The 27522-nt window shown below is 40.1% G+C and overlaps 1 protein-coding gene across 1 annotated transcript in view; it reads left to right on the forward strand.

Annotated features, from left to right (window-relative positions):
* Window positions 1–3093: 3093 nt before the first annotated feature.
* Window positions 3094–27522, forward strand: part of MCCC1 (methylcrotonyl-CoA carboxylase subunit 1) — a 57859-nt gene continuing 33430 nt past the window's right edge. Inside the window, exons 1-7 of the mRNA XM_004424678.3 lie at window positions 3094–3263; window positions 7004–7050; window positions 8349–8485; window positions 12232–12327; window positions 21560–21681; window positions 22099–22246; window positions 22334–22455. Of these exons, the coding sequence (XP_004424735.1) occupies window positions 3175–3263; window positions 7004–7050; window positions 8349–8485; window positions 12232–12327; window positions 21560–21681; window positions 22099–22246; window positions 22334–22455 (761 nt within the window). The 5' untranslated portion in view covers window positions 3094–3174. The remainder of the gene's footprint in view (window positions 3264–7003; window positions 7051–8348; window positions 8486–12231; window positions 12328–21559; window positions 21682–22098; window positions 22247–22333; window positions 22456–27522) is intronic.

Consider the following 27522-nt stretch of genomic DNA (forward strand, 5'->3'; position numbering starts at 1 on the left):
TCCCAATGATTAGTGATGCTGAGCACCTTTTCATGTACCTGTTGGCCATTTGTATGTCTTTGGAAAAATGTCTATTCAGGTCCTTTGTCAATTTTTTAATTGGATTATTTGGTTTTTGCTATTGAGTTGTACGAATTCCTTATATATTTTAAATATTAACCTGTTATCAGAGATACGGTTTGCAAATATTTTCTCCCATTCTGTAGGTTGCCTTTTCATTTTGTTAATTGTTTCCATTGCTGTGCAGAAGCTTTTTAGCCTGATGTAGTCCCACTTGTTTATTTTTGCTTTTGTTGGCTTTGCTTTTGGTGTCATATCTAAAAAATCATTGCTAAGACCAATATCAGAGAGCTTTTTCCCTATGTTTTCTTCTAGTGGTGTAAGACAGGGGTCCAGTTTCATTCTTTTGCATGCAGATATCCAGTTTTACCACCACTGTGTATGGAAAAGACTATCCTTGCCCACTGTGTGTTCTTGGCACCCTTGTCAAAGACAAGTTGATTGTATATTTGTGGGTTTATTACTGGGCTCTCTATTCTGTCCATTGGTCTCCTCATATTTGACAATTTTCTCTTGTAGTATAGATCTTTTTCCTTATTGATTTGTAGGAGTTATTTAGGTATTAAGAAAAGTAGCCCTTCATTTGTAATAAGATATAAAATTATTCCCAGTTTCCGGTTTGCCCTTTTCTATATGTATGTTTGGCTGTGCAGATTTTTAAAAATTTTTTATATAGTTGGATTTATCCTTTTCCTCTTATAGTTTCTGAGTATTGTGTTACTCTCAGAAAAACTTTCCCTATTCTACGATCTCCCATGATATCTTTTGGCACTTTTATGCTTTCATCTTTTATAGTTAATCTTTTAAATATATTTAGAACTTATTTTGGTGTTAGATATGAAGAGTGAGTAGAGATTCAATATTTTTTCCCCAGAGGGTTAGCCATTTGTTCCAATACCACTGCTTGAATGATTAAGTCTTAAAATCTAGGATGAATGTTGAATTTTATCAAAGACCTGTTAAGCATCTATGAATACGATGATTTTTTCTCTTTTAAACTATTAATAAGATTAATTAATCAATTATATTAATTAATGTTGAATCATCATACTTCTGGAATAAACCTTACTTGGTCACAGTGTATTATTCTTTTCATATGCTACTGTATATTTTAGTTGAAAATTTATTTGGGATTTTTCCATTGATATTCATAAGTGAAATTGGACTATAGTTGTGTGTATGTGTGTGCACCCATGCACTATCTTTGTTAGATTTTAGTATCCATGTTACGCTTACTTCATATAAAGAATTAGGATGATTTCCATTGTTTCTGTGCTCTGGAACAGAATAATAGCACTAGAGTCAACTACTCTTTACCATTTGGGGGGAATTTCTTGTGAGACAATGTGGGTCACCTGCTTTGGGGGTGGAGGTGAAGGTGGAAGTGAGGGTAGGAAGCAAGAGAGTTCTCTGATAACAACATTCTCTAGTTCTTGTATGGTAATGGCTTGACTAGATTTTCTATCTCTTCCAGGATCTATTTTGGTAAATTGTATTGTCTTGTAACATCATCCATTTCATCCAGGTTTTCAGGTTATTTGCTTAAAGTTGAGCAAAATTAGCCTCTTACAAATCTATGATTTGTTTTCTATATCTGAGATTTTTTTCCTACTTATGTTTTTTACCATGGCCTGTGTTCATTTCTCCCCCTTTATTATGATTAGATTAGTTAACTATTTTATTAGTTTTTCCTAAACCCCTGGATTTATTAGTCCTTTGATATTAGTTTTCTTAGTTCATTAATTTATTCTTTTATCTCTACTAATTTCTTTATTTTACACTCCCTATGTTTATTTATTATTTTCTTTTTTTTGTATTCTTTTCTAGCCTTGAATTGGATGTTTAATATACTTTCTCTATGGGGCCGGCCCGTGGCTTAGCGGTTAAGTGCGCGCGCTCCGCTACTGGTGGCCCAGGTTCGCTCCCGGGCGCGCACCAACACACCGCTTCTCTGGCCATGCTGAGGCCGCGTCCCACATACAGCAACTAGAAGGCTGTGCAACTATGACATACAACTGTCTACTGGGGCTTTGGGGGAAAAAAAAAGGAGGAGGATTGGCAATAGATGTTAGCTCAGAGCTGGTCTTCCTCAGCAAAAAGAGGAGGATTAGCACAGATGTTAGCTCAGGGCTGGTCTTCCTCACAAAAAAAAAAAAAAATATATATATATATACCTTCTCTATGAATTTTCCTTTGGGCCCTGCTTTAGCTACATCAAATAAGCATCTACAGGGCTGGCTCCGTGGCTTAGCGGTTAAGTGCGCGCGCTCTGATGCTGGCGGCCTGGGTTCGGATCCCGGGAGCACCCCGAGGCACCACTTCTCAGTCCAACGTGAGGCCGAGTCCCACATACAGCAACTAAAAGGATGTGAACCTATGACATACAACTGTCTGCTGGGGCTTTGGGGGGAAAAAAACTGAATAAATAAAATCTTTAAAAAAAAAAAAAAATAAGCATCTACATGTAGTGTTTTCAGTATCTTTATTTTCTAGATATTCTGCAATTTTGGTTTTGACTTCTCTTTTTCCCAACAGTCAATTGAAACACTTTTTTAAAAGCTCAGGAGGTTATAACATTTTTATTTTAGTTTAGTTATCTTATATTAGTTTATTTTTTCTTCATTTTTGAGAACACTAGAAAATTTTGTATCTTACTCTATTTGACTTTTTCCCCATAACTCCGCCTCCCTCACTTCCTGGCAGCTTTACTGATAAAGATCACGCGGCTCTTCTCCCTGAAGCCCGACAAAAACGAAGGAACCCTGCGGGCCAAGGGAAGAAACAGCGATCCAGGACCATGGGGCCTAACGCGGCTGAGGTGAGAGGCGACCCCTCCGCGAGTGGGCGCCGAGCCCAAGGTGCGGAGGAGGCAGGACCATACCTCCGTGGGCACGCGGCCCGATTGGCCAATCGCCGCCCCCAAATCTCTGCTCTGTTCTTTGATTGGTGTTGACGGAGACGCCCCCACCGCTCTAGGATCCGCCCATTGCTTGACTTTGACCTGGACGGTGGCCGGCGGAGGACAAGAGGCTTGACGGGACGGAAGAAAGGTGTTGCGTGTGTGGGACGCAGCTGGCGTGCCGGGGAGTCCGAGAGCCGCGGGGCTGCAGGGGCATGGCGGCGGCCTCGGCGGTGTCGGTGCTGCTGGTGGCGGCGGAGAGGAACCGGTGGCAGCGTGTCCCGAGCCTGGTGCTGCCGCCGAGGTAACCGTGGGTGGAGGGGCGCTGGATCAGTGTCTGACGTGGACTCGTGCGCGCCGGGGAGGTGCGGAGGGGCCGAGGGTCGAGGGGGAGGAGGAGAGGGCAGAAGGAAGAGCCGGCCCCTTGCGTGTGGTCTGCTTTCAGTCTCGGCATCGAGAGGGAGACGTCCCCACACGCAGCCCTTCCTTTTCTTCCCCCTTCCCCCCATGCACCCTTCAGCCCTCCGTTTGCCTCTATTTTTCCATTTATGAGACGTGGGGAGAGGAGTGGAGCTGGGCCTACCGTCTCCGCGCTCCCCTCGCCGTAGGGGCTCGAATAACCCTGTACAGCTGCTAACAGTTTGCTTTGTGCGCTCCCTGCGTTCCCTGTGTGGGGAGCGTTGTTACAGTGCCGGTTCTGGTGAAGCCCAGAGGGGTCAGCGACTTGCCCAAGGTTACGTCGGTATTAAGAAATGGAGCCAGGACGCCCTCAAGCTCCTTTTGGTTCGACTGTCCCCCATCAGGTGTCCAGTTCAGAGCAAGACTCTTGGAGTTCTTTCTCATTTTTGGAATGAATCAAGTTAACAGAAGCAAATTTACCTTCCAGAGGGCTGAGAAGTTATTTTGTCAAAAGCTCTGTATGCAGGTTTGAACAAAGCTGTCAGATGTCTTTAGCTAACCTGACTCCAGATCAGTTTCAAATTTTGAGCTGTAAGCCTCAGTGATAAGTTTGGCAGTGAAGACAGCCTCAGGCTTCCAGGTAGCAGGCTTCTTTATCTTCCTTTGCTTCATCATCATCATCTTCCTCCATCGCTCTGAAAAGACAGTATAGCTTGGTGCTGAAGGGCGCAGATACTGCAGTCAGAAGGCAGGAGGTCTCAGCTTTGCTACTCACTAGGTGTGTGAGCAACCTTGGGCAGGTTACTTAATATGTCTATGCTTCAATTTCCTGACCTAGGAGGAGGTGATGATACTAGTATGTACAGACATAATACTAGCACCTTGGGTTGCGCGAATTAAATGAATAAAAATATGGAAAGAGGCTTAAACAGAATCTGGTGCCTATGAATCAATCCATAGATGTAGTCTTTGCGTATTCAACCATTTAGATCAAGTTTTTTGTCTACTTTTATTTTCCACAAGCTATTGTAGATGCCTTTGATTTTCAGTTACTTAATTGTAGGACTTGCCCCAGAGCGAAATAAGACAATTAGTGACAACAATGCTAGAACTCTTCTCTTTCTCCAGATTTTTCTTTTGTTAGGTTTCCAGGCTCTTCAGCGTACTACGCAGATACATTTTCTCTCTCTTCCTTCTTCCTGTCACATCTTAGCTGTTGTGTATAGAACTGTTCTCAAGTAGCTGTCACCCTGGAAAGTGTTAGGGTTGTTGATGGCATATAGAATTTAAAATTTTATCAGTATGGAGGGTCTTTACATTTTGTGTTGTATCATGATTCTCTAGTAACACAGAGACAAGAATTTCTAGTGGTGGAATTTTAGAAATGAGAATAAGCTGGTGTAGAAGTGACTTTGGATCAGGGTAGAATTATCTCATGGAAGCAACTTCTTAATCTTTTTTTTTTTTTTTGTGAGGAGGATCAGCCCTGTGCTAACATCTGCCAATCCTCTTTTTTGCTGAGGGAGACTGGCCCTGGGCTAACATCCATGCCCATCTTCCTCTACTTTATATGGGACGCCGCCGCAGCATGGCCTGACAAGTGGTGCGTCAGTGTGCGCCCAGGATCTGAACCAGGGAACCCCGGGTCGCCGCAGTGGAGCGTGCGCACTTAACCGCTTGTGCCACCGTGCTGGCCCTAACCTTGTTTTTTAATCCATTGTTTTAAGTTGTAGCTTAGATAATGGTGAAAAATGGAATAGGCCAATCAGAACATTGTTGGGATATACGATTATAGATAAGTGGTATGTATGTGTGGTTGTCTGTCTTCACTAGAAAATGGCAGAAGAAAATTTTAGGTCAGCAGTGGCCTTGAAATTTAGAGTCTTAAGCTGGATTTACCAAGAAGCAGCCATTTTATAGACACATCTGCCCAGGACAGGCCTTGAATCTTAATCAGAAACCTATCTGAAGAGTGTGACGGGAAGAGGCTGTGAACTACAAAATACCTTATAAAGATCAGGAAAGTTGATCCCCCTCCTTAACGATCAAGAAAGTGAGGACAGCTGAATTGGAAAGATGTGGGAAAGCAGTAGCCTCCTGAGAAGCCGTCTTGTGGAACTCAAGTACCAAAGCTGTAGGTCTTCCCACCAGCCCTTCATGGATGGCAACATCTGACTGAGTGTCCATCAGTCACGGCAATGAGTGTATAGATCCACCAAAGTAATCCCGCCTCCAGCATCTCTGCCCCGGTGAAATACTAGTCCTGTTCAGTTACATAGTTATATACATACTAAGTATGTACACATACATACATAGTTACAGAGTATCTAATGTACATCGTTTATCCTTTTTGTCTCCTGCTTTGTAAAGGATCTAAAATGGTTAGTAGTTTTAAGCATAGTTTTGCCAGATCTTCCGTATGTGGATGGAAAAGACTAAGGTGGAATTGCTTATGCGATTTCTTAGTTTCCCAGTATATTCGTTTTAGCTGACACCTAATAGGTATTATACTTTTATTCCCAAAGTGAATCTGGCCTGCCTTCTGTCAGCTCTTGGGTAAAGTTTCAGTATTAAATTATTGTATCAATAGGTATCACGAAACTTAAAAATAGTTTTAGACCTTAAAGGACTTCTAACTAGTTAAGACACCTCAAACAAGTGTTAAGACTAGTTAAGTGTATGTCTAGTTGTTAATTGTATGTCTACCTAGTTAAGACACCTCAAATATGTTTCTCCATTTCTTATTAATACAAGGACTCAGAGTAAAATTGTATACTTTACAACTGAGAAGTATCTTCAGGATCGTGTGAAGACACTGAATCCTGAGTTGTAAAGCAAAAACTAGTTCTAGAGAGTGAAAAATCTTAGATATTAGCATGGTTTGTGGCCCTTCACAGCTCAACCTCTCCTACAAAATCTCATTCCTTAGTATTTAAGTTTTCTCATTAGGGATGGATAATGGAGAAAAGACTGAGAAACACTGATGTAAGCTGACTTGCCGGGGTCCCCAGCATCTGGTCGGTGGGGGCCTCTTTGGCTCCACAGCCAGCGTTCTTTCTGCTGTCCCCGTGCGGCTCCTTCCCTCTACTTCTCTGGGCTGAATTGTTCAAACCTGTCTTGTCAGAGGGTTGGATTAGATCGGTATTTTTCAAACTGTAGCTTGACCAGCATATTTTGTTTAATAACATGGAATAGAACAGAAAGTATCGAAATGCAGAGAAAGTCTTCTTTTGTGAAACTTCTGTTTCGTGTGTATACCCGGTTGTGAAGTCAGATACAGCTTTTACTGGGGATTCTAGTCAAAAGAGTTTGTAAAAGCTGAACTGGATGATCTTGAATTGCCTTGCCTTTCTCATCATCTTTGACCCTGTGGTCACATGATAGCCTCAGGAGCAAGCAGGTGAAGTGTTCTATTCAAGGACACACAGTGCCAGAGAGAACAGCCAGAGCTGTAACTTCTGATTTCTAGATTAGTTTTCTTTCCACAAAGGAAGTCTTATTCCGTTACTTTGTAGCCTTAAGGTTTAACTCAGGTGTTATCTGGACTTGGTTTCAAGTTTTTAAAAATTGAGATTATTTTGAAAGAACAATGACTGATCTCGTGTATCCTGTTTAATTATAATTCCATTTCGATTCATTTCATAGGCGATTGGCTTGGAAGCAAAGAACCATGAAGTATGCCACAGCCACAGGTACTGACTGTCTTTGTTGTACTATTTGACTTTGCTTCAGATTGTGAACTGAGAAAGGGAAATATTTAATCCCAAAATTTAATTTGTGTAGAATAGAATCAGTTCTCATATACTTTTGAAGTTTTGGATTTTTATGATAATTTCTTAGTAAGTATTGAGTCATGGATTTCACCTCTTTTATGTCAAATCTCTCTTGCTGTTGAGTCTAAAATATATAGGGAAATAACTGAGAACATTTTATATTAGTTATTTTTGTCTGTTTGACTCTCTAATAGTGTATTGAATTAGAAAAACATAACTATGATGGTCTGAATCAGTGCTTTAAAACAGTGCTTTTAGGTAGCAGAACCTTTATTTCAAATAAAATTTTACATGGAATTCCCAACTGTAAAACATATTAAAGTGTAACTTCTGGTTGATTGGGTGTAGCCCCGCCCTCCCCAACGCACACACTTGCATACTTTATCCCAGCAGCCCCTGTGACAACTCTTGGGCTCTATAGATCCTTATTGAAAAACATTGTTTTAAATTATATAAAACCTTATTTTTCGAGAAAAATAACTATTATAAACTGTCAAAGAACATTTATTTCATGTGTGATGATGGAAGTGCATTTTATATAGTAATACAATAGCATGTCGTTATAGCACTGAGGCCAGTGAACTGGGGCAATAGTCATTTATATTGCAAGAGAACCACACATCCCTGTGTTCAGAGGGATAGAGGCAGTGGAGCAGAGTGTCTCAGAGCCCAAATTCTGGAGTGAAGCTAACCTGGGTTCAGATCCTGGATTCACCATTTCTTGTAGCTGTATAATTTCAGGAAAGTAATCTCTCTTTCCATCTTAATTTCTTCATCTTTAAAATTGAGATAATAATAATAGTATCTACTTCATAGGATTATTGTGAGGATTTAAGTCCAGATTGAGTCTTTAGCAGACTACATGGGGCATAGAAAGTACTTATTAAATATTAGTTATTATTAACTATGATGGTTTTCTGTGGGGTTTTTTTTAGCTATTATAATTTGATCTTTGGCGTAACAAAGCATCTTTTAATTTTATTTTAAGTTGAAAAAGCTGAGTAATTTAAGAGTTTATATTAATAAGGGTATCGTGAATTTCAGTGAGAAGAAATGCACTGTCTAATATTAGTTAAAATGGTTATTTTAGGCTTTATTATGCTGATTTTACCAAAATGAATGTTTATCAGCTGGTTAATATCATAGAATATTTATTTCATATTCTCATTCCTTGCTCCCCAGTAACAGTTGTGTATGATTTTCATGGTTTTAAACAGGACGAAACATTACCAAGGTCCTTATTGCCAACAGAGGAGAAATTGCCTGCAGGGTGATGCGAACAGCTAAAAAAATGGGTGTACAGTCCGTGGCTGTTTATAGTGAGGCTGACAGGAATTCCATGCATGTAGACATGGTATGTTGTTAAAAACTGGAAGTCAGATTTTGTAAGTGATCGTATTTGTTATTGTGTCAGTATTTTAGATCTCTATGTTAACAGTTTATTTTTGCTAGTGTTAACAGTATTTAAGTAGATAAGTTCAAACTGCTCGCTAATAATTGCTCTTGGGAACATTTCCCAAACATAATACCAGTTGAACTAAGCCATGTGCTTTGTGGTGTAATTGACTTACAGGCAAGGTCCTATCTCACCAAGGATTGATGAAAACAGTTCACAGGATGTGACTGATCCACAGACCATATACTTTGAGTGGTACATATCCAGATCCCTGACGTACAAGGAAAAGGATGAAGATTCTAGTCTTAGCAACTACCTCTTACTGACCAAGGGATGTTAGACAAGTCACTTAATGTTCCAGAGCCTTGGCTTAACTGGAAAATTATAACTAAAAGGACCCTACTTCCCTGAGGTTTGTAGGTGTTATCGATTATTACTAGTTATTATCCACCAGACAAAAGCCAACCATAGATGAATTGAACTGTTGGCCTTCTTCATGCCCACAGCAAGACTCCAGGCAACAACATAAATTCATAGCTTCACCTGGGCTTTTGGCAGTGCACAGTAGGCTGTGTGGCCCTCTAGCCGCTTTTCTTTCTCATTCTGTGCAGTGACTATCTCGGACCTGTTTTGCTCCATTCCAACCTCTGACTCTCCCTCTACTCACCTATCCTCAACAGATGAACTTAATTTCGTGGAGAAAATAGAAGTGATCTTCCTGCTACAGAATCTGCTGATCTGCCTGCCTCTGCCTCCGTCCTCTTCCCATCCCAGGCCAGTCATCTGCCTGTGCTCTGGAGTCCTTCTCTCTTCTTTTCAAAAATCTTCCATTTTCTTCTTTTCTCATTGTGTACTCTCACTCTGGATCATTTTATTTAATCCTATGGTTTTGCCAAAAACTTCCAAATTTCTGTTTCTAGCTCAGACTTTCTTTTGAGCATGGTACAGGTATATCCAACTGGATATACATCTGCATCTCCACCTGGATATGTCACAGGTACCAAACTAATGTGTCTGAAATTGAACTCGTGACCTTTCATCTGTGCTGAACCTGCTTTTTCTCACAGACTTTCGTAACCTAGTAGATGGCAACGCCATTGCATGAAAATAATAATTCCAGAGATCTGGGAGTCTTTGAACTCCCTCCCTCTTCCTTCCCACTCTACATCCTTCACCCTCGTCCATCTAGACAATCAAATGCTGTTAATTCTACTTCCCAAACGTTTCTTTCCTCTTCTTTCTGCCCTCTAACCACCTGCACCTTAAGTCAAAGCCATTATCATCTCTTGCCTGGTCCAATGCTGTCGCCTCCTAAGTGGTCTCCCTCCTTCCACTCTTGACCCCATCCCACAATCTATTTTCTCCATTTCAGCCAGACTGATAGTTTAAAATCAGAACTTTTTCATGTTACTCCTCTGCTTTAAATGCTTTAAACCTTTTTATGATCCACCAGATTAGCAATTTAAAAGATGGATAGTATTCAGTGTTGGTTAATGTCATTAGAAATTAGCATGTTGGGGGCCGGCCCGGTGGCATAGCAGTTAAGTGCAGGCGCTCTGCTTCGGCGGCCCGGGGTTCGCAGGTTCAGATCCTGGGCACGCACCAAGCACCGCTTGTCAAGCTGTGCTGTGGTGGTGTCCCATATAAAGTAGAGGAAGATGGGCACGGATGTTAGCCCAGGGCCAATCTTCCTAGGCAAAAAGAGGAGGATTGGCATCGGATGTTAGCTCAGGGCTAATCTTCACCAAAAAAAAAAAAAAAAGAAAAAAGAAATTAGCATGTTGATGGAAATGTATATTGATGACACCGTTTCAAGGGATGATTAACCAGGAGCTATTAAAAATGTCATATCCTTCAACCCAACCCTGCAAATATTCCCCTAGATCTGTTCCCAGAGACATGCTCACATGTATGTGCAAATAGGGCTATGCAGGAATGCTGCTGGCATCCAGTTCTTTGCCATTACGACATAAATGTGCATTAAGAGGTGCATGATTAAATGAACACAGGTACCTCCATACTGTGGAACATTATGCAATTGTTATAAAAAATGAGGTAGACATATGTGTCCTAGCAAGGAAAGAGCTCCCAAGTCATACTGTTAATGAAAGAAGCAATTGCAGAAGATTTCTATATAGTTTGATTCTATTTGTGTAAAAACAAAAACTAAAACCATATGTGTTTGTGTAAATGTATATGAATAAATAAGAGTATGAGTAGGGGAAAGTATGTCCCAAATTGAGCATAGTGGTTATGTCTGGAAGGGGCTTGGAATAAGGGAAAGGGGCAGTGCCAAAGGGCTCCTTTGCCTTTGTTTTATTGTTCACATTCTTTGAATAAGAATGGGTTTATGTTTGTGGAATTAAAAATTAAACAAACAAAAGAAAACTTAAAAAAAATCTCATTATGTGTTCCCTGGGATAAAATCCAAAGCTTTAGCCTCCCGCAAGGCCCTCTGAAATCTGTTGCCTCTCATCTATCCGGCTGAGTCTGCGGTCCCTTGACCCCTTGGTCGCTGTGTTCCAGCCACACAAGCCTCCTCAGCCCTCAAATGGGCCAGTTTTTCCCCACCTCAGACCTTCAAATATGTTGTTTTCTCTGCCTGCGAGGCTTGCCCCCACCTCCATTCCTCTTCCCTACTCCACACCCTCCACCCATTTGCCTGGCCAAGTCCTGATCATTCTGGAGGAGCCTTCTCTGACCTTCCCTCCCAGCCTTTCCCTGACCACCCGCAGGCCTGAGCAGTCTTCCTCTTACCTGCGTTATGTCCTTTGTTCTTCCCTCATGGCCTTTATCACAGTTGTCATTAAGTGTGTGAATGTATATTTGAGGTCCGTCTCTCCCTCTAGACAGGAACATTTGTCTTGTTTACTGCCGTACAGGCAGTTCCCACCTCAAAGTGTGGCACATAGTAGGCATTTAGTACATATTTGAATTTATGAATGTCTTCTATCTGGTCTGCTTCAAGGGGTGCTATGATAAAATGAGTTTTAAGGGACAGTATAAAATAGTTCACAAGTGTATAGAAGGAGCATTCTCATCATACTCTAATAATTATATAAATGTCAGTAAACTTTGTAATTTTATTTCTTGCTGTATAATCTATTGTATATTTTGTCTCTGTTGTCAAATTGTAAATTTCAGACATTAAATACATTTAAGGTTATTGTTGTTGCTAGTAATACCATGACTAATGCCTGTTGCTTTCTAACCTCAGGCACTTTAATTTCACTCTAATGTGTGTGATTTATACATAAAAATCAAGCGTTGGCATCCTCTTCATGTAAAAGATTCCAAACTGGCTTATTTTTATTACATAGACATGAGCTGGTACTTCTGTTTCTCAATTCTTGCATTGTTCTTGGGGAGCTAGCATTTTTATTTATACAGTCAGGCGCCATCTAATGACGTCTCAGTCAACATCAGATCACACAGTCAGCAGACTGCAAATACGACAGTGGTCCCATAAGATTAGTACCATATAGCCTAGGTGTGCAGGAGACTATACCATCTAGGTTTGTGTAAGTACACTCTGTGATGTTCGCACGACACTGAAATCGCCTAACAACGCATTTCTCAGAATGTATCCCTGTTGTTAAGTGACGCATGACTGTAATAATAAAATGACCCTGCAGCAGTTGTATATGGTGTACTAGTGTGTACTAGCTGTGTGGTCTTTTAAACGTGTAATATCTTTTAAACAGGCAGATGAAGCATATTCCATTGGTCCTGCTCCCTCTCAACAGAGCTACCTTTCCATGGAAAAAATCATTCAAGTGGCCAAGATCTCTGCTGCACAGGTCAGTCACGAAGAGATTTATAATGCAAAAGGAATAAGTTCTGTACAATTTTCACAAAATTATTATTTATAGAACCTGTTCTCTATTTTTAGCCATTCCCAAGATTTTTACATTTGATTATTGGGTTGTCATTGTAAACTAGGCATGTCCCTTCTCATTCCTCAGCCACTCCACCTTCTTACTGAATCCTGTGCACTTTAGATCTTTTGGGAAATAGGTGGAGGGAGGCTCTAAATTATAAATTAAAATTAAGAAGGAATTCAGCCCTTCTACCTTCAGAACTACGTAAACATTTAAACAAATAAAGCAACAAATACAACTGAGAGTGTTGTAAGTGGTGGGAAGAAAATAGTGCAGGATAAGGGGATAAAGACTCATTAGGAGATGCTTTTATAATTTTTATTTATTTATTTTTTTCCCCCAAAGCCCCAGTAGATAGTTGTATGTCATAGTTGCACATCCTTCTAGTTGCTGTATGTGGGACTCGGCCTCAGCATGGCCGGAGAAGCGGTGCGTCGGTGCACGCCCGGGATCCGAACCCGGGCCGCCAGCAGCGGAGCGCGCACACTTAACCGCTAAGCCACGGGGCCTGCCCAGGAGATGCTTTTAAACAGGGTGGTCATTTGAGGCTTTTCTGAGGAGGTGACAGTTGAACAGAGACCTAACTGCAATTGGGTCAGCCGTGTGAAGAACGGAGGAAGCTTCAGGCAAACAGGGTTGCCAAGACTCTGAGATGAAAACAAGCTCGGTATTCAAGGGACAAAGATGTTCAGTGTGGATGGGGTGAAGGCAGTGAGGGGCTATGTCATTCAGAATCCAATCAGTAGGGCCGGCCCCATGGCTTAGCGGTTAAGTGCACGTGCTCCGTTGCTGGCGGCCCGGGGTTCGGAACCCCGGCACTCACCGACGCACCGCTTCTCCGGCCATGCTGAGGCCACGTCCCACATACAGCAACTAGAAGGATGTGCAGCTGTGACATACAACTATCTACTGGGACTTTGGGGGGAAAATAAATAAATAAATAAAAATTATAAAAATAAAAAAAAAAAAATCCAATCAGTAAAACTGAAATTCCATTAGATACTTCAAGAGTGGGAATTTAATTTAGGAATTAGTTCCAAGAGGGGAAAAACAAAACAAAACAAAAAAAGAGTATGTTGAAATTAACCAGAAATTGACAACCATCCCCCCCCCCAGGGCTGGGAAAGAGGTTGAAGGAGGGACCCTTCTGCAGCTGTTGCTCAGATCTCTGTGGAGACACCCCACCAGGCTACAGGAGGCATAATGAGGCTGATTCTGGGAGTTCTAAAAGAAGCTGAAGACTGAACCTGCTGCTGCCCAGGGTGGAAGATTAGGAAGGCTTCCCCTGCCTCCAGTTTCCCTACAGTGACCCCTGCTGGCAGAACCTAACAGGAAGCCAGCTGGCAAGAAAGGTCATTTGCAGAGCCCCTTCACAAAGCACAGTGTGCAAGGTTGGGTTTGGAGCTGAGAAAACCAATAGATGCAGGATGGAAGTGGTAGGAGGTGATGAAGCAGAGAGAGGTAAAGGAAACATCATTTAGGGCTTTATAGGCCTTGGTGAGGAGTTTGCATTTCATTCTAAATAGCTATTGGAGGATTTTAAGCAGAGGAGTGAAATGATCTGATTTACATTTTAATAAGATCATTGTGGCTGCTGGTGAGGCATCGACTGGTGGGATGGGGGCAAAGGTGGGCTGATAACAAAGAAAGCAGGCAGAATAATTAGGAGTTAACTGCAGTAGTCTTGCTCTTCACTGCCACGTGAATTCCTGCCTCTTATAAATTCTTTCTGTCTCCTCTAGTCACATTGATGACTTTTCTTTTAGCATTTGATTTCCTGTTGCAGCTATTTTTATACTTAATTAGCTATTATCTTGTTTAATGATTTTAATGCATATCTTGGCTCCTCCTCAACTCCATTGTGCTCTTAAGGGAAGAACCCACATAGGAGGCCTATTTTCTGTACCTCCTGGCAATCCAAAGAGCTGGTATAGAGAGGGTCATTAATTTGAATCAATGAATATATGTAGTTGTTTTGTAGTTTTGTGTTCCTGCATCAGTGTTCTCTTTAGAATCAGAGTTTCCTAGGCTAAATAATTTAGACATTAATTTATACACATGGGGGCCGGCCCCGTGGCTTAGCGGTTAAGTGCGCGGGCTCCGCTGCTGGCGGCCCGGGTTCGGATCCTGGGCGTGCACGGACGCACCGCTTCTCCGGCCACGCTGAGGCCGCATCCCACATACAGCAACTAGAAGGATGTGCAGCTATGACATGCAACGGTCTGCTGGGGCTTTGGAGGGAAAAAATAAATAAATAAAATCTTTAAAAAAAAAAAAAAATTTATACACATGGGTATTTAAAATATGCTTGTTTCACATTTTTTTTTTTAGTTATCGCTTGGAGTAAAAGGCCCTTAGGAGGGTAAGGAGATGATAATAATACATGGACTTTATATATTTCCTTAGGAATCCAGGCACTTTAATGTAAATACATCACTTTATATATGTATCATTTGTTTGAGCATACGTGACGTAGTATTACCTCCATTTTACAGATATAAAATCTAATGCATGGAAGGTTACATGATACCCAAAAGCATCTAGTCTCGCTACTCAGAGTGTGGTCCATGGCATCAGTTGAGAGCTTGGTAGAAATGCGGACTCTTAGGCCTCACCCCAAACCCACTGTAATTTACTTTTTTTTTTTTGCATAATTTGCATTTTTAATCAAGATCCCCAGGTGCTTTGAAAGCAAAACTTATCTCTTGATTGAAAGAGACAGGATTAAACAAGAGTCTCCTGACTGCCAGCCCTATTCCCTGTTCGTTAGACCAGGCTGAGCAGTAGAACTTTGTTGCCCTGCATTTTGGGATACAGGAAAGTGGTGTTTAGTCAGAAATTTCAATTAATTAAAAATAACTTCTTGGAAGCCAGCCAACTTCCTTATTTTTTTTATTGGTTTCTCCTCTAATCAGTCTTCTCCTTAGAGGTGCAAATCCTCTCCCTTTTTAATGACAGTTCACTGAGATCATTTTTCAGTTTAAATAACAACCCTCGAGCAAATGTAGGATATGCTAATTACAAGGAATTTGTCAACTCTGTGTTTATCTGGACTAGTTTTTTATTAGATGCTATAATAACAGAAACAATGAGAAAAGAATAAATAATTTTCACACATTTTGCCTGGATATTCAAGATTTGAGATGGCTTGCAAACGTTACAGATAGTGGTTAAAACAAAGGGTAAAAGAAAAAATAAGTAATATGGGACTATTATTGGGGTCTAGGAGTTAGAATTAAGTCAGAAAACTTAGGCCAAGGAAAACTACTTTAGTTCTTTCTGGCAGCCCTGATCAAAGAGGAAATTTGGTGGGTTACAATTTACAAGTCTCTCTAATAAAAGGTTACTTGCCAATCAGAGGAGCAAAACTTGCCCTAACTTTGACTTTGAAGAAGAAACTTGATCATTCTAATAAAGGACATTGAATAATAACATGTGTGCAGTGATTTTGAAAGAAGTTTGCCAAAAATGTAGAATTCTTAACGTGTCCATTTTGACATAGGCATTTTTATAAGTGCTCGACTAAAATTTGCATGTGAGCTAAATTTCTGGTGATTTCCCTGATGACTTGGCTGTATTGAGAGAATCTAGAAGATGTAATGGTAAGCATGTTCATTGGGTTAGTTCTCTTTTTTTTTTTTTTTAAGATTTTATTTATTCAGTTTTTCCCCCCAAAGCCCCAGTAGATAGTTGTACGTCATAGGTTCACATCCTTCTAGTTGCTGTACGTGGGACTCGGCCTCGCGTTGGACGGAGAAGTGGTGCCTCGGGGCGCTCCCGGGATCCGAACCCGGGCCGCCAGCATCAGAGCGCGCGCACTTAACCGCTAAGCCACGGGGCCGGCCCGGGTTAGTTCTCTTGATGGTCAGTTGTCTCAGACCTTCTCTGGCTGGGGAAGAGGTAGTAGTCAGCTCTGGCTGAAGATTAGAATCACCTGAGGAGCCTTTTATAGGTTTTTTTTGTGTGTGTGTGAGTAAGATCAGCCCTGCGCTAAGATCCATGCCAGTCCTCCTCTTTTTGCCGAGGAAGACCAGCCCTGAGCTAACATCTATTGCCCATCCCTGAGGAGCCTTTTAAAAAGAGTGTTGACATAGTGCCTTGGCAGAGGGGCCAGTAGTTGCCTGGAAGACAGCATAAAGGGGTCTTCTGGAATGCTAGTGATGTTTTGTTTCTTGATCTGAGTGCTGGCTACACAGGTGTATTTAGTTTATGAAAACTATATTTATAAAATTTGTACGTTTATGATGTTCACTTTTCTGTACGTACCCTATTCTTTAGTGAAAAGTTGAAAAAATACTTTTGCCAAGCCTCATCCTCTCAGTTGTCTGGATTAGGTCCCAAGCCTGAGTGTTTTGTAAAAGTGCTCCAGTTTCTTTTAAAGTCCCAGCAGGAATGAATAACTTTATTACAGACATTTCAAAATCACTGACAAGTAACTTTAATAAGCAAGTTATTTAACTAAATACTGGTAATCTCTGTGGTTGACCAAAAGGAAATCCGTATGTCGTAAGTATCACAGATGTGGGTATTCTTGGTAATAAGAATTAAAGAGTGTGACTTGTTCCCTCTGTCATGAAAAGGACACATCTCATTTCTGCTCGAAGGCAGAGCCAACAACAACAACAACTTTAGATCTGTACATATGCTCTGAACAAGCACAGAGCAGAATAGATACAAACTAAAAGCATGGAAGAGGGCCGGCCCCGTGGCTTAGTGGTTAAGTGCGCACGCTCTGCTGTTGGCTGCCCGGGTTCAGATCCCGGGCGCGCACCGACGCACCGCTTCTCCGGCCATGCTGAGGCCGCGTCCCACATACGGCAACTAGAAGGATGTGCAACTATGACGTACAACTATATACTGGGGGTTTGGGGGAAAAATAAATAAATAAAATCTTTAAAAAAAAAAAAAACCATGGAAGAAATTATTTTGGCAGAGATTTAACGGTAGGAGATACCAGTTTTCTATCTTTATTGTTAAAGGTAATAAAGGCAGTTTGCAATTAACATATACAATGAACAGTCTAAAGAGACTTGCACTCCTGTGACCCACCAGGGTGAATTGGCAGCTGAATACATGCCTGATAGCTAGGGAACCACTGGTAGTAGTAGTAGTGTTGGTTTTTCCTTTTTAATCCATTCAAATCCTCAAGAATACTGTGGTTTGGGTATATTAAATTTTTCTTCTTCAGAGAAATTAGTTAAACTTCTTGAGGCCATTCCCATAATGTGTGGTTAAACTTTATTTTTGCAGGAGATAGCTGCTTTTATCTTTAGTTGTGAAGGAAGAGTATTTATCTAGTTCATCAGAGTTCTATCAAATTAAGAATCTGTTCAAAAGAAGGGAGGCTACGAACAAACACTTTGAAAATGAAATTAAGGAAACAAATACATTCACAATAACATCAATAAAATTTAAATACTTAGTAATAAAGTTAGCAAAAGTGTCACCAAACCAAAGTGGGTTTGCTTCCTGGTGAGTTAAAATCAGACTCTCCACCAGAAGTAGTTGTTGCACAAAGTAGAGTTTATTTGCAGCAAATAGGAGACCACATGGAATATATTTGGAAATATATTCCAAAGTCGTGGCTCTCCGCAAGCGTGGGACAGCAGAGGCCTTTTATTTTGGATGGAGAATGAGTATTCAAAAGGGAGAGATGGGCATTCGCTTGCGCAGGCTCCGTTGGCCCATCTGTGCAGGTGCTGTTCTTGCAGTGGGGCTCGGTCTGGTTCAGGGTGGTTGGTGATTGCATCTCAACATAACAAAAAAAAAGCCAATTTGGAGAAACAGTTAAATGCTTCCAAAACCTCCCTTGAGTTCCTTGGGGCAATTAGTCAGTGACAAAAGCAGTTCAAGACCTATGTACTGAAAACTGTAAAACTTTGCTGAGAGAAATTAAAGAAGTCCTAAATAAATGGATATATATATTATTGGAAGACTCAATATTGTTAAGATAGCAGTTCTTTCCAAATTGATCTATAAATTTAATGCAATCTTTATCAAAATCCCAACAGGCTTTTTTTGTAGTTATTGACAAGCTGGTCATAAAATAGCCATAGGGCCTAGTATATAGTTAAAGCAATTTAGAAAAGACTAACAAATTTGTAGGATTTAGATTCTTGGGTTTCAAAACTCATTATAAAGCTACAGTAACCAAGACAGTGTGATATTAGAAGGATAAATATGTATGATTGCATAACTCTGTGAATATACTAAAAATCATTGGATTGGGTAAGTTTATAGTATATGAATTATATGTGAACAAAGATGTTTTAAAAGTTCAATACTGGGCCGGCCCCGTGGCTTGGTGGTTAAGTGAGCGCGCTCCACTGCTGGCGACCCGGGTTCGGATCCCGGGCTCGCACCGACGCGCTGCTTCTCCGGCCATGCTGAGGCCGCGTCCCACATACAGCAACTAGAAGGATGTGCAGCTGTGACACACAACTATCTACTGGGGCTTTGGGGAAAAATAAATAAATAAAATCTCAAAAAAAAATAAAATAAAATAAATAAATAAATAAAAGTTCAATACCGCTATGCCTTCACCAGAATGGCTAAAATCAAAAAGACTGATAATGCCACGTGTTAGCAGGGACATGGAGAAACTTGGAACCACCATACATTGCTGGTGGAAATGCAAAATAGTACAGCCACTTTAGGAAACCGTCTGGTTTTTAAAAAGTTAAACACATACTTACCATATTTTGACCCAACAATTGCACTCCTGGGTATTTACACAAGCAAAATGAAAAATATGTTCACACAGACTTGTACATGAATGTTTATAACAGCATTATTCATAATAACCCAAAACCGGAAAAAAATCCAAATGAATGGGTAAACAAAATGTGATATATCCGTATAATTCATACAGTCTATAAACAAATATGGTATATTCATCCATGTTATTGTACGCATCAGTAGTTCAACATGGATGAACTGTAAAACATTGCGCTAAGTTAAAGAAGCCAGACACATAAGACTATGGTTCCATTTATATGAGATTTCTAAAGAAAGCAAAATTATAGACACAGAAGCAGGTGAGTAGTGGACTGGTTCTGGGAGCAAGGATTAATCAGTTATGCACATGGGCACACAGGACCTTTTTTAAGGGATAGAAGTGTTCTAAAACTGGATTACAGTAATACTTGCACAGTTGTATAAATTTACTAAATTCATCAAACTGTAAATGGGTGAATGTTATGTATTATAAATCATACCTCAAAAAAAAATGTTGTTAAAAAACCAGGGAGGGGCCGGGCCGGTGGCACAGTAGTTAAGGGCGCGCGCTCCGCTGCGGCGGCCCGAGCATTTGCAGGTTCGGAACCCCGGGCGCGCACCGACGCACCGCTTGTCAGGCCATGCTGTGGCGGCGTCCCATATAAAGTGGAGGAAGATGGGCACGGATGTTAGCCCAGGGCCAGTCTCCCTCAGCAAAAAGAGGAGGATTGGCGGATGTTAACTCAGGACTGATCTTCCTCACTAAAAAAAAAATCAAAACCCAGGGAGGACTGGAATGTAGGCCTGTTTTGCTTTGCCTGGCATAAATGATATCTGACGTATCATTTAAAATGACTACAATTGAACTTTGGTTTGAAAGAAACAATACTCCAAACTGACATCAAAATCTGATTATCGGGCACTTTATTCAATATCTGGCATTTTGGTGTTTGCTGTCACTAAAATGTCAGATTTTGTGTTCGTATGAGCTTCCCAGAGATCTGAAGCTTACCCCTTTAACTTTGAAGTGATCTTTGAACGTAACTATTTTGAAATAGGCGTGGCTGTGCTTTTTTCTTTTTAAATTCTCTTGGTTATAATTATTAAACATACTTAATTATCATTTTAGAAGAAAAAAGCCCTCAGGGCTATTGAAGTTGGAGAGAGAGCTGCTGCTTCATCCCTCATTGAGTCATCTAAGCCTGTTCTGTATGTTTTCCGCTCTTTCCTTCCTTTTTGCTGTCAATATATGTGCTCTTAGAAATCTTGCTGTCCTTCAGTTACTGATTTCCTTCTGTGGGCTAGAAAGTCAGATACATAAATTTCTTAAAACTGAGTAAATTGCAAGTGACTAGGTAAAGTCTGAGGGAGGTCCTCTTTCACTAACGTATGTATAGACTTTAATATATGACTTTTTGTTTGCTTCTTAGCTTCTTTCTGGAAAGGTAATATTGGCAGATAGTGACCTGAAGATAAATGAGGTATTATTGTGCTAGTGTGCTCTTTTCAGCTTTTGGGTACCATGGTTTCAATTTGGGGCCAGCTTTATATGGAGACAGAGTAAACAAATCCTCCTTAGCACTCGGAAGCCCTTTACCCCTACTTGTAAATATTCCTTGACATTCTACCCTAATAGCAATATTATTTTAAATTAAAATACAGATTCTTCTGTACCATATGATGCAACGACTCCACTTTTAGATTTATACCTAAAAGAATTTAAAGCAGGGCCTCAAACAGATACTTGTACATCAATGTTCATAGCAGCATGATTCACAATAGCCAAAAGATGGAAACAATCCATACGTCCATCAGTAGATGAATGGATAAACAAAATGTGGAATATACCTGCAGTGGAACATTATTCAGCCATAAAAAGAAATAAAATTCTGGTACATGCTACAACATGGATCAACCTTGAAAACATTATGCTAAATGAAATGTCAGACATAAAAGGGCAAATATTGTACGATTCTACTTGTATCAGGCACCTAGAATGGGCAAATTCTGTAGAGACAGAAAGTAAAATAGAGATTATCAGGGAATAGGGAATTAATATTTAATGGGTACAGAGTTTCTATTTGGGATGATGAAAGTGTTTTGGAGATGGATGGTGGTAATGGTTGCACAACATTGTGAATGTACTTAATGTCACTAAAGTATACACTTAAAAATTGTTAAAGTGGTAAGTTTTATGTTATGTATATATTACCACAATAAAAAGAAATTTAATAAAAGATTTTTCTGGTTCTGGTAAGGCTTCAGGACTTTAGTATGAATGTTTCAGACATCTCTGGAAACAGGTTTTGATAGAGACCATAGTGTACCTGTCACCAGCATAGGGAGAGGCCTCCCCAAAGGAAGACAACGTCTCCTGCATCACAGTTTGCCACTGGGACGCTAGTAAGCTTGTCCTTTCATTTCTCACTTCTAGGCTATCCATCCAGGATATGGTTTTCTTTCAGAAAACATGGAATTTGCTGAACTATGTAAGCAAGAAGGAATTATTTTTATAGGTCCTCTTTCATCTGCAATTAGAGACATGGGTATAAAGAGGTATGAGTTTATATCTTTTAAATGCAACCTAGGAAGGACCCTTGATATAGTTTGTTTTACCTAAAATAGACATATTAATTATACCCTTTTGTTGTCATAGGCATAAATTATCTGCCAATCCAGTGAGTTACAGACAATATTCAACTAATTGGTGTTTCTAATCAATACGTTAGTTGGTTTTGGGGGATTAAAAACAAGGTGGGATGAGCTACCACATGAAAAATTGGATTGAGGAAAACTAATAGATATTTTAATTTTGCATTAACCTTTATTGTCTCAGACTGTAGTCCTTTCTTTACTTATGGGATGTTTCATTTTAAAAGTTCCATTGTATTTTATAGACTAGGCTATATTTGTGTTCTCTCTTGTATGAAATAATTCATAGAATTGGGGCATCTCATGTGTTTTATTCTGAAGCACAGCCAAATCAATAATGGCGGCTGCTGGTGTGCCTGTTGTGGAAGGTTATCACGGCGAGGACCAGTCGGACCAATGCCTGAAAGAGCATGCTGGGAGAATCGGTTATCCTGTCATGATTAAAGCCATCCGTGGTGGAGGGGGAAAAGTAAGATCGTGCGTGTTTGTGTCTTCCATGTCAGGCTCGTCTTTTTTGTTTTCTTATGTTGTCGTCCTAACTATCTTTCCATCTTAGGGTATGAGGATCGTTAGATCTGAAAAAGAATTTCAGGAGCAGCTAGAATCAGCACGGAGAGAAGCTAAGAAGTCTTTCAATGATGATGCTATGCTGATTGAGAAGTTTGTGGACACACCAAGGTTGGTCCAGCTTTTTTTCTGACTTGGATTTTTAAAATAAAATTATGAAAGAAATGCATGCACATTTTATAAAATATAAAATTCTAATATACGTAAGTACATTCAATTCCCCAATCCCACCCCCTGATGTATCCATTTATTATATTTATGGTATGCATTTCTCCAGGCATTTTCTATGTGAGTAGAAACATTTATACATATACACACAGAATGCAAAATACATACAGAAGAATAGTGAATAGAATCTTGTATAATATTGTATGCTAATATTGTATCATAGACATTTTTCCATGTCAGTGAATATAGATCTACCTCATTTTTGGGGGGGTGGCTTAATGGTTCCATGATATTGGTGTACCATTAATTCATTTAATCCATTTCTTGTTGATGGAATTTAGGGTCTTTTCAAAATAAAAAAATTCTTGTAAGAAATTAAGCTTTATTTTATAGAACGCTATAAGCATCAGTTGAGATGCCCAGAGAATGGAAATAGTTACCCAAATTGAATTGTAATTGTAAGTGATATGTTAACAAATAATAGTACTAACAGCTCACCCTTATGTTGCACTTACCATGTGCCAGATTCTAAGTATTTTACATATACTAAGTAGTCTTGCCATCCTTCTAATTCTAATCTAATTCCTACAACAGTCCCATTAGGAGGCCCTATTCGCATTTCACAGGTGAGGGCACTGAGCAACTGAGTGGTTATCTGACTTGCCTGAGGTCTCCCAACAGAGAGATGGTAAAGCTGGGATTTGAACCCAGGCAGTTTGACTCCAGAATTTACACTCTAAGCCATTGCAGTAAACTGCTCCTCTAGGTACCACTATAGCAAATGCCATGTGAATTTCTAATTTTTTATTTTCTGGAATTTTATTTTCATGGGTGTTGCTTAGAATAAGATACTGATTATAAAAGCTTCTTGTTTCATAGATTTTGTGGTAATTATATATATATATATCACCTGTAAGTCAAGTGACTTTGTAGAGAATAAAGTCATTTCATTTGGGAATCATAACCAGAGAGTATTTGTCTTGAGCTAATAAACTAAAGCTTCAGGCCCTTTTCTTACCTGAGCCTCTTCTAAGATCTTGTACCTAATTTTGTATTCTTCTTAAAGAGGACCCCCAAGTTGTTTTTGTTTCAGGTCCTACAAAACTTAGAACAGTCCCTGAGCATGGCACAGTAAAGTAAATTCATTTAGAGTTTGATAGGGCTGGCCCCGTGGCTTGGCGGTTAAGTGCGTGCACTCCACTGCTGGCGGTCCGGGTTCAGATCCCGGGCGCGCACCGACGCACCGCTTCTCCGGCCGTGCTGAGGCCGCGTCCCACATACAGCGACTAGAAGGATGTGTAGCTATGACATACAACAATCTACTGGGGCTTTGGGGGGAAAATAAATAAATAAATAAAATCTTAAAAAAAAAAAAGAGTCTGATAGTAAAACAAAAGTCAATCTCAAAATAGGCCAGTTGATTAGGATAGCACAGCATATGCCACCTCTTAGTGGGAAGTAAGGCAAAAAGGGAGGGAGTTCCAAGGTAACTTGAGGGCTCCTTTCCACAATACCTTTCAAAAATAGGCTGATTTTCCAAATTGGCATACTCTTAAGTTATAATTGTTGTGGAGACCTCAGCTAACTATTTCAGTGACTGTAACTCAATACCTGTGACATTTTTTGAAGATGTAAATTCTTTGCTTGTGAAATGTTAGCTATATATTCCCTCACATTGTAATTTATTCCCCCAATAGCTGGGAAGCTCCTGGAAATCAAGGACTTGGTAGTATATTTCTTTTTATTTTCCCCTATATGTTACCTGGCAAACTACTTTCTTCATGATAGGCATCAATAATATTTTTTGAAATACAGAAATAATATTAAATACATTACAAATTTGGAAAATACAGGAGATAGAAAACAAAATCACTCATAATCTCATTCTGCTAATATAAGTGTTAGCATTTCTATATATTTCTATTCTGTATTTTCTAGTAATAATATTTTAATATCATAATAATCATACTATTTTGTATCCTACTAAATAATTACCTGTTGAGTTAGTGGAGTGTCAGAAGATTGTCAAGGTGGTGGTGCTGATAACTGAGAAGAGTAGATATTAAGATATTTTATAAATCTGGTCAGAACTATTGGGCTTATTTGAAAGTCTGGGATAGAAAACAATCTTCAAACTGTACTATTTTGGAGGATCAAAAATAGAAATCAGATTCCTTCCTCTCTGCATATTCAGTATATATGCTAGATGGATTAAAAATGTAAATAGGAAAATAAAAACTTTAAAACTCTTAGAAAATATCAAGTCATTCCTGATAGAATCCAGCTGCATTTATCTGTCTGTCGAGCCAGAACCCAGCAGTGGCTGAATTGGAGGGGCTGGGATTTGATGCGCTTCCTGGTTCTCAGACATTGTGCTCTAGAATCTCTAAGTTAGATATAGCAGCCCAGAAAAGGATCAATCAGAAAAAGGAAAATAACGAGCAATGTGATGACTACAGAAATCATGGTAGAACACACATCCTCAATGAGCTTCCCTTGTAAGCAGCCAAAGGAAAAGTGTTTCCAGCTTCTGAGAACTCAGAAAAGAGCTGTGTTGTGCTCCTGGTGTGGCCCCCACATGTTTCCTTCAGAACCTGGAGTCCCTGCTGTAGTGTCTCTGTGCCTGGAGCAGCTGAAAGATAAGGGAGAGTCAGTGAAAGTGGTAAAATTTTACAGTTGGAATTTGGCAGACAGTTCAGCTCCAACATATAAGGAGCCTGAAAGTTGTCACTCACATCCAAAAAGCAAGTACAAATCTGAACAAAATGAAAGTCAGTGAATTTTAGACCCATTAGAGAATTGAGGCCACAGGGCAAACCACCACCCTGAAATCTGGGCAGGCATGTGAATACAGCAGACCACAGCCAAGATCAGCTCACCTGGAGCAGAAGCTGCTAGAGCCGTAAACTGATAGGAACACTTAAATGAGAATTTTGACAAATGACTGGAGGCGGAGTGTGGACTGGCTTGATAATGAGATACTCCTTGGGGCCCAGTGTTAGGGGGAACCCCAAAGTTTCATGGGTTTTCCCTCCAAGAACACCACCAGGTCCTCACACTGAAAATCCTAGAAAAATTCCCTCATAGTTTGGGGCAAGAGGAAGAGAAAAGTAACCATTTTGAAATAGGCCCAGAGCAGTCTGTTCTCCCTAACAAAGGCCAGCACTCCAAGGGAAACGTTGCCAGAGCCTTTTCTGTCTTGGGAGAAGGGCAGTTAGCCAACTCTAACCCTGTCTACCTTCCTGTTTCACCTAAGGGAGGAAAAAAAAAGCTAAGAAACACTTCTGAAGCACATAGGGACACAGGCCCACTAAAAGACAGATGTAATCATAAGGTTATAGAATGTTTTCCAGGAGGCCCTGTGGCATAGCGGTTAAGTGCACGCACTCTGCTGCTGGTGGCCCGGGTTCGGATCCCGGGCGCGCACCAATGCTCCACTTATCAGGCCGTGCTGTGGCAGCGTCCCACATCAAGTGGAGGAAGATCGGCACGGATGTTAGCTCAGGGCCAGTCTTCCTCAGCAAAAAGAGGAGGATTGGCATGGATGTTAGCTCAGGGCTGATCTTCCTCACACACACACAAAAAGAATGTTTTCCCTCCCCCACACCCTACTACCATGTCACCAGGGCTCCACTATAATAACAGGGGTTACCACTGACAGAGCTGCCAGACACAGACTCTATTTAAGGATTTCTTAGGGAAACCCAAAGACAACAGGGGAAAAAACAAAACAAGGACACTAGAGGAAATTGAAGCCTCTGGCACCTACAGCTATTGCAGACATTAAACAGAGCCTGCCTCCTAGCCAGATTAACATAAAACCTCACCTTAAATGTCTCTTTACCTCAGTTCTTGTTACATGATACATCACGTCCAGCTTTTAACAAAAAAAATTACAGGCATGCTAAAAGTCAAGAAAAAGCAGTCTGAAAAGAAAAAGCAAGCATCAGAACCTGACTGAGATATGACACAAACATTGGAATTATCAGATATAGAATTTAAAGTAACTGATTAGTATGTTAAGGGCTCTAATGGAGCAAGCAGACAGTGTGCAAGAACATATGGGTAATGTAAGCGGACATATGGAAACTTTAAGAAAAACATCAAAAGAAAATGCTAGGAATCAAAAACATTGTAACAAGAATAAAGAATGCATTTGATGGACTCATCAGTAGACTGGACACAGCTGAGGAAAGAATCAGTGACCTTGAACGTACGTCAGTGGAAACTTCCCAGATGGATATTCGATAAGAATGAAAACAAACAGAACAGAACAGAATATCCAAGAACTGTGGGACAATTTTAAAAGGTGTACAAATGTGTTATTTGAACACTACAAGAAGAAGAAAAAGAGAAAGGAGCAGGAGAAATATTTGAAGTAACAATGGCCAAAACTTTTCCAGAATTAATGACAAACACCAAACCACAGAACCAGAAGCTCAGAGGACACCAAGCAGGATGAATACCAAAAAATTTTTTGATCATATTCAAACTGCAGGAAACCAAAGACAAATAGAAAATCTTGAAAAAAGCCAAGGGGGGAAAAACACATTACCTGTAGAGGAACAAGGATAAGAAATACATCAGACTTAAGCAAAAATAGAGTGGAGCGAAATATTGAAAGAAAAAAAACACCAAGCTAGAATTCTGTATCCAGTGAAATTATCCTTCAAACATGAAGGAGAAATAAAAACTTCTTCAAACAAAAATTGAGGGAATTTGTCACCAGACTTGCCTTGCAGAAATTGATAATTGCAGAGGATCTTCAGAGAGAAGGAAAATGATACGGGTCAGAAACTTGGATCTCCATAAAGAAAAGAAGAGCCTTAGAGGAGGAATAAATGGAGGTAAAATAAAAATCACCTGTTTTTCTTATTCTCGATTGATCTTGCAGATAACAGTTTGTTCAGAATAATGATAGCAAGACTGTATTTCATGATGATAGCTTGAGGGTAAGTAAAAAGCAGGCAAGTCCAAAAGGAAGAAATCAGCTCCTATTATTTTGTCAAG

The sequence above is a fragment of the Ceratotherium simum genome, chromosome 15, assembly GCF_057802395.1.
Source record: "Ceratotherium simum simum isolate JZ-2026a chromosome 15, ASM5780239v1, whole genome shotgun sequence".
Lineage (NCBI taxonomy): Eukaryota > Metazoa > Chordata > Mammalia > Perissodactyla > Rhinocerotidae > Ceratotherium > Ceratotherium simum.